Raw genomic sequence first — 7,840 nt, forward strand, 5'->3', positions numbered from 1 at the left:
CCCCAGGGGGAGTGTGCACAGGGGCAGCCGATTGATGTTTCTCTCCCTCTGTCTCCCTCTCCCTTCCCCTCTCTGGAATCAATAAAACTTTTTTAAAGAAGTAAATGAAGACCAGCAGACTATAAGTTGGTCCTTATTTATTTATTATTTTTTATCCTCACCCGAGGACATTTTTTCATTGCTTTTAGAGACAGGGGAAGGGAGAGAGGAAGGGAGAGAGAGAAGCGTCGACTGGTTGTCTTCTGTACATGCCCAGACCAGGGATCTTATGTACCCTGACTGGGGACGGAACCTGCAACCTTTTGGTTACAGGACAATATTCCAATCAAGCCAACACCGGCCAGGGCAAGTTGGTCCTCTTTAAAAAGAAAAACATTCATTGTTTTTTTCTTAAGAAATAAAAAAAGGTTTTATTTATTTATTTGTTTGTTTCGGAGAGGGGAAGGGAGGAAGAAAGAGAAACATCGATGTGTGGTTGCCTCTCTAGCACCCCCTACTGGGGACCTGGCCTGCAACCCAGGCCTGTGCCCTCCACTGGGAATCAAACTGGCGACCCTTTGGTTCACAGGCCGGCACTCAATCCACTGAGACACACCAGCCAGGGCAAAAATGCTTTAATTTTGATGTAAATATTTATTATGTATTCTTTCCATTTTATAAAACAGTAACTCACATAAGAGAAAACTTGAAAAGTACAGAAAGGCAGAAAGAAGAAAGTAAAAGTAACCAAAATTCCCTCTACGTAAAGATAGCCGCAGTGTGACCTTGCTGTCGTTCCTTGTAGGTTTGCCTATGCGCACGCGTGTGTCTTTCCACACACAGGTTTGAGAGGTGTTTCACCTCGTTAGGTAAAAGGTGAGAAGGCGTATATACAATTTTCTTTCTGCTTTTCTCATTTAACTTGATAAAACAGCATTTTCCATGTTAATCCAACTGCTGGCTCTCGTGAACTTCATTGTGATAGCTCTTAAGAGGATGAATAGTTTGTATTTAACCAGACTCCTAGTGTTGGACCATTTTCATGGTGCCCCATTTTTCAGTTACACATTCCGCTGCTATAAAGGGATCACTTTCTCTCAGTATCTCCGCTTGGGGAGCAGACTCCCTGACAAAGACTCCGCGTGGGGCGGCTGCCAGGGCAGATGGGGTGGGGACTGCGTGGGAAGGGGAGCAGAGCATCGTTTACTGTAAAGTATAGGGGTTTCTCCCATTTAATTATAATTGTACTATGTAATTATATCCAGTTAGGAAAATACACATATTCTAAATGTGTCTCAGCTCCAATTGAAACTGACGTGAGTATTTAGGGTTCGGTGGAGACAGCCTGACCAGCTAGGGCAAAAAGGAAGAGAAGGCGGTCACTTCCACAGCAGAACTAGGACCCCACGGCAGGTTTGCCTGGGCTCCCGGCTCCCGCAGGGCTGAGCAAGGCGGCGCTCTCACCTGCTGGTCTGGCTCTCAGCGGCGCCGATGCACCGTAACCCTTGTGCTTGGAAGAACTTAATGAATGGCCCCTCTGGCTGGAAATGCACAGAGGCAGAGTGCGGAGGCACCGGTGAGATGGCTGGCGCGGACTCGAGCCCAGAATGAACGTTCACAGAGCAGAAACGGAAGACACCAGCTTCTCTCACCATGTGGGGCTCTCCCCCCTCCCCCCACAGCCCCTGTCCTCAGCTGTAAGTGCACCTGTTAGAGGCTCCCACAGAGCCCTGTCTTCCTCATGCCATTTACCTCTCCTCCTCATTAATGGCTTATCTGGGGTCTGTCCCCAAGTACCATTAGGGCAGAGACTGACTTTTCTCAGTGGGTCTTCTGTGCCCTGCAGACACCTGGTCTAAGCTTATGCTCCAAGGTAGGCAAGGAAGAGGTGAGCCAGACCCTTTAGAGCAGGAATCTTAGTGTCCCACAGTTTACACCCCGCAACCTGCTCCTGGTTATTACGAAGTTACAGAGTGAACCCTACGGGTAAAAGCATATTGATAGAGCGGAACAGGGAGAAAGCCCATGCACCCTAAAGGGTGGTTCCCAAACTCGGCCACACAGCAGAATTACTAGGAGATGCTTTAAAACTTCCAAAGTCCAAGACGCACCCCTGACCAATCAGGTCCCCATCCTTGGGGTAGGACCTGCCCACTCATCAGTGTGCTTTAAAGTTTCCCAGGTGATTTCAACATGCAGACCAGGTAGGGACCACTTCCTTAATCCTTGGCCCCTGCCACAGGCCTCGCTTAATTAAAATAGGTCAAACAAATAGACAAATGAATGAGCGCATGAATTTGTGAGCCTCGGTCTTCTGTGTCTCTTTCCGGGGACTCAGGCAGTGGCCTTGCTACCCAGTCCCATCCCACCCTCTCTGAAGATTTAAAGAGGAACTTTGACATTCTGCTTCATTTTCCTGGTGGAAGATTTCATTTCATTTTTTTTTACAAATAGATAATAGTATGAATGTCTCTGAATAAGAGAGTCTAGAAAGACAAACTCGTTGTCAAATACAAGATCTTTCCCAACTCATTTGAAATATCACCTTTAGGATGAAACCCAGCCCATATCTACGGCACACCTGCTATGTGCCCAGCACTGCCAGACACTGGGCACGCGTCCTGCCTGCACAAAGGGTGCCCCCTGTACGCGAAGACAGCGAGCACCTAGCCACCACACGCGTGATTTCCGAAATGTCTGGTCAGCGCTTTGGGAGGAAAGCACAGGAGGCTGGCGGTAACACGGGGACCTGACTGAAGTGAGGGGTATGGGAAAGGCCTCCCTGAGAGAGGGCAGCTGTGATTATGTATCTGCCTGTGTGCCTACCTGTTCAGCAGCCCCCTGGCCCCGACCACTCCAGCAGCCCTGCCCTCCTTCCTACCTCCTGGTTCTGTGACAGGCCCGTCTCCTGCCTCAGGATGGCCTGCCTGTAGCACCTGGACAGCTGGCTCAGCTCCTGCTCCAGCTCCTGGGCGTGCGTCCTCAGTTCCTCAGCCATCTCCGTCCTCGCGCCCGCCCCCAGGTGCTGCCAGTCCCGTAGGACGCTCCTCACATCTTGCATGAGTAAGAAGCCGGCCCCAGCTACACTCATCATCCGGGCACCGCGGGTCATGGCCAGAGCGGAGCCCTGGCCCACGGCGCTCTGCACCCCTGTTGCCCTCAAGAAGGGCACACGGCGTGTAGTCACGAAGTTCCTGACCCTCGCCATGAAGCCGGGGTTGGTTTGGGCCCTCTGGTAGGCGCGAAGTTGCCTGATTTTCTGAAGGACTTTATAGCACTTCTCAACACAATCCACTGCAGCTGCAGCTGGAGAAAAAGTGTTTTCTCCACTAGCTTCTGCCTCTGGTGTTATTGGAAAAGCCACCAGTCTGCTGGCCCTAGCTCTTGCTGCTGAACTGCTCCTATTTTCTAAGATGCTGGTCACAATGTTGGTGACAAAAGCTGCTGTCCCCAGGCCCTGCCCAGCAGCTGAGAGTAACAGACTCCCTCCTGTTGTCAAAGGTGACAGGGTCACACCCAGGATGGTCATGACCGCGGACACAGCACTTGCAGAGCTGGCTACGAGGTTGGTCTGGGTGAGCGTCTTATGAGTTGAGTCAACTTCATCTGCGATGGTATAAAGTTGTTTGATAGTCTTTTCCAGTTTATGCTTCCGCAAGGGGAAACCTAAGAGAAACATTCTTTCCTCCAGTGACAGATTTCCACATGGCCCGTACCCTTCTTCGCGGCGCATCAACTCTTGTACCAGGATATAGTGCAGCACACTGTCTTCATCACTGTGGAGAGACCGCAGCATACGATTATTTTCCCAGCGCCAGGACGGGTTCGCCAGGGAGGCTAAAGGCTTCTTGGTCATCTGAGTTCTCTAACACGCTCAGGGAGCAGAGCACCAGGAGCGAGTGCAGGAAGAGCGCGGTCCGTGCCCTTCCTCTGCATGTCAAGACTGGCTCGCCAGGTGGTCACTGATGTGGTGCATAAAACACTAGTGAAAAGCATTGCTGACTTTTGTCACCAAATCTTTTTTTTTTTTGGTTTATTTTTTAGTGTATTTTTTCCATTATCATTTATCCCCCATCTACCCTCGCCCACCTCCACCTCCGCCCTGGCCCAAATAACCACACTGTTGTCCGTGGCCATGAGTCCTTTTTCTTTTTTGCTTTTTTGCTTGGCACCAAATCTTTTCTTCATAAATATATCTATGTGCATGCATACATAATGTATACGTCTGCAACAGCGTGGGCGCTTCTGTCCTGGGAAATAGAGTACTCTGAGCCTACAGAGTCTATGTCTCGATTTTATTTTTTTTAATGTTTAAAGGGGATCTACCTGGATATCGTGGTTGCTTCCAGGGAGGGGAGCCAGGGAGCTGGGGACAAACCTTGGGGGAGCATTACTTTTTACTGCTTGCTTGCCCTTTTGTTCCTTTTCAGTTTTGTATCACGTGCATGTATTAGACAGGTTCCAAAAAATTTTTGTAAAATACCCGACACTTCTAAAGGAAAAGGTAGGGGCGCCTCAGTGCGACACCCAACTATCACCTCTCACATAGGGAGAGCTCCTCATTGGTGATTCACCCTGACACTGTTATGTCTTTTGGAAACTGAAAGTCGATTTCTAACAAAGGGGTGGTTGTGCTTAGAAACTGCGGGTTCTACTCTGTTCACATGTTAACAGGCCAGTAGGAGAAGTGCCTGTCTTTTAAGGAAAAGTGAGGAAGAAGAAAAAATGTACAGTTGAGGAAATTCTCTCCATTTAACTGAAATTTCTCCTGTCTTTTGGGAGGGAAGACCGCCATTATTTAATATTCCTGGGGAATCCCTTTTGGTCCAGCCCCTGGAACACCAGAGGTCTGCAGGGTCTTTGTTTGTGGATCACTGTTTTATGTAACTTTGTCTTGAAGGATCTGGGGCTTATAAGTGGACACCACTGGACCGTGCAGGGTGCTGTAGTCCATGTCCTGTGACACGTGAGAGTCTGACTTGAGTGACATGATGCTCAGGTTCACTCCTGTCTCCCTTCACATTGCGCTCCTACAATGGGCGGGGCATGGGTTTAAGGCTACTGGAGAGTGTGTCTGCGGGAAAGAAGGCAGGGCTCATAGAAAAAGTCCTCTGAGACCAAGCAGCCCCAAGGCCCCAAAGGAACTGCTGACAATGGCTATAGAGCCCCCTGTGCCCCGGGCAAGGCCATCAGCAGCCTCAGGCAGACCCGCCAATTGACCCCCTCCGCAGGGAAGCAGAAGGGGACTTCTGACATCCTTCCCCATCAAGTCACTCTAATTAAAAAAAAAAAAAAAAAAAAGGCTCAGTCAGAGTTCTCTTGGGGCTGTCTCTGTACACCTAGGAGTTCAGCTCCGCTGCAAGCTCAACCTTAGGCAGAGCTGTGGGATGTTAGACCCAGAAGCTCACCAAGATTGTCTGGTACACAGAGGGCAAAGAGGTGCCAGCTCCCCTGCCATTGTTGGTAAAAAGGTGTCTAGACCACTGTGCTGAGAAGAATTGTGAGGCTGCATCCAGGATCTCTGAGAAAGAACACTAGAACTGACCTGCGATGCTTTCCAGCACCAAGGAGAATGGCGAGCTGCCCTGTGTTCACCATGAGTGAGGCCGACCCCCTCTTTCACAGAGGAGAAAGCTGGCCCCAAGGACGGGGTGATTTACAATCCTAGATTACAGCCCCGTTGGTGGTGGAATTAGAGAGAGGGTGCGGACCCTGAGAAAAAAGGTACCTTCTAAGACGGATGGGCTCCTGGGGGTTAACTGGACACAAACAACAAACAAACGAAAGAAGCCTAGCCGCCATGTCTATACATGGCCTCTCATGCAAATCGCACTTCAGGGAGAAGCCTGCACTGTGTTTCTGCCCTATGAGCCAGTCCTTATAAAGGACAGTCCTATTTCAACCATTAGCACTGAGGCTTTCCCCTACCCAGTTGGATCTCTGCATCTCCGACCAATCAGAGCAGCTCTTTTATGACCAATCAGGGCAGTGCCTTTTGGACCAATCAGACTGCAAGTATTTGGAGTTCTCATTTGCATGAAAACAGACCAGTTAGGGACCAGGGTAGGAACATCTGTTTATATGAGTCAGCTCCCCTCTGGCTCAGAGTGTGCAATTTTCCCTTTCCACCAGTTTTTTTCCTGGCAGAGCTGAAACACTGATCTTGCCACAGAACGAAGACCAGAGCAGCGCAGAGCAGACTTGCGCAGAGCAGAGCAGAGCTGTCCAGCCAGAGAAGGGCCTGCCCCAGGGCTGCCCCACCGCGGGGCTGTATCACAATTGAGCTGTTTGCACTGCACGAAGTTTCTTCCTTCAATGCACCTCAGACTGGGGATTCCTGTTGGCGCTGCATTGGCACCAACAACCATCGGTTGACAGAACTTAGAACTCCAGGTTTCCAGAATCCTCTAGGCTGCCTCACCACCACTGAGAAAGGAAGCATTATCTCTCTGCCTGCCCCAGAGGAGGGAACAGAAACGTGTGCACATGGCTTATTGGAAGCGACCCGATTTGGTCCAAGTCGGTTTATCAGCCAGCAGCAAATGGGAAGGATGTTGTTTTGAGTTGTCTTGGAGTTAATGAGAGCTGTGGGGAGGAATAGGTAACACTGGAGTGAGGCTGGGCCAAGGACATGGTTACGTGGAATGGCTTGTTTCTGTCCTGAAAGGGCAGGAAACTCTGGTTTGCATTACTAAAGCAGATTTCATCATTTAAGAGCCTGGGCTAGCACTGCACCTCATTTTACAGAAACTTCTAGACACTTCAGCAAGAGTAAGTACAGTCTATGTCAGGCAGCAGAATCTGTTCTGAGTAGAGCACCTCAGCCGAGCTCTCCTGGAGAGCCTGGGTGGCCAAGCGAAGACTGTGGAAAGGCAAGTCCCAGGTATTTGGATCTCAAGGGCGAGGGCGGAGAAAGGCCTGGGAAGGAGAGCTGGGGACGTGGGCCAGGGGGTTGTTGACTAGAGCACATTCTGCTAAGAATCCATCACCCAACAGATTGGGTGTCTGGGCACCTTTGCATGTGCTTACCAAAGGTTTTTAATTTGCTTTGCTAAGAGGTATAAATTCTCTTTTATTTTCTTGTGCACATCTCCAATTGCCAGTGGAGGCAAATGTGACAGCATGGTCGACCCTTCAGCCAGCTCCGTGAGAGCACGTAGGTTTCCTACAATGAAGATGGTGCTTGCACAGAACTTAATTGGAATAGCAACAATCAGGCTTTCTTCCTTCATTCCTACACTGAGTGCCAGGTCTGTGACAGGTGCCATGCTGGATGCTAGACGTAGGGCGATGAGCACCTCAGCCCAAATCCCTGCCCTCGCAGAACTCTCATTCTGGTGAGTCCCCCCAGACAGCCCTTCTCGGGGGTTACCTGTCCAGACCGAGTCTCTCTAGCACCGTCTCCAAAGCCTGCGGGTTACTGAGGAGCCAGCGCATCTCCTCTCTCGTCAGCTTGTCCAGAAGTTCAATGATGCTCCGGGGAAGCATGTTGGCTGTTACAATATTTGGGAATAAAACAGGCAAGGTGAGAATACCTGAAAAACCCTAATGTGTCAAAAAGTGCATGTCATTTCTGCCTAATGGTTTTAACCAAACAATTAAACTGTGATAATGAATACCCCAGTGCTAACTATGCTGTAGCCAAACTGGTCATTTCTTACGTTTCTGATAGCAAAGTAGATTGGCGAAGGGCTTTGGAAATGTTGATGTAATATATTTAGTCACAAGAATCTTCTTATAATCATCCAATAATCCAACAAGAGGCACACAGATGATCAGGGCCGCTTTATTAATAATACTGTAAACTCGAAAGCAGGTGAGCGAGCACTCTGCTCAGCCCACTACCACCTGTAATCCCGAC

At 49.6% G+C, this 7,840-nt stretch overlaps 1 protein-coding gene across 1 annotated transcript; it reads right to left on the reverse strand.

Moving 5' to 3' along the window:
* Nucleotides 1-616: 616 nt before the first annotated feature.
* Nucleotides 617-7,469, reverse strand: LOC129071257 (apolipoprotein L5-like). The gene is made up of 2 exons (XM_054574431.1): nucleotides 7,352-7,469; nucleotides 617-3,755 (listed from the first exon to the last, which is right to left on the reverse strand). The coding sequence occupies exons 1-2, from the start codon at nucleotides 7,465-7,467 to the stop codon at nucleotides 2,810-2,812; spliced, it is 1,062 nt and encodes a 353-aa protein (XP_054430406.1). The 5' UTR covers nucleotides 7,468-7,469; the 3' UTR covers nucleotides 617-2,809.
* Nucleotides 7,470-7,840: the final 371 nt, after the last annotated feature.

Source organism: Pteronotus mesoamericanus, unplaced genomic scaffold (genome assembly GCF_021234165.1).
Source record: "Pteronotus mesoamericanus isolate MK-2021 breed Mesoamerican mustached bat unplaced genomic scaffold, CSHL_Meso_final contig_263, whole genome shotgun sequence".
In the NCBI taxonomy this organism is placed as follows: Eukaryota; Metazoa; Chordata; class Mammalia; order Chiroptera; family Mormoopidae; genus Pteronotus; species Pteronotus mesoamericanus.

Bases quoted from the DNA above. Each gene is read 5' to 3' on its own strand.
- LOC129071257 (XM_054574431.1), bottom strand. From the start codon at position 7,467: ATGCTTCCCCGGAGCATCATTGAACTTCTGGACAAGCTGACGAGAGAG. The intron at 3,756-7,351 runs GTAACCCCCGAG...GTCTCTCCACAG, and splicing joins GAGAGACTCGGTCTGGACAG to TGATGAAGACAGTGTGCTGC.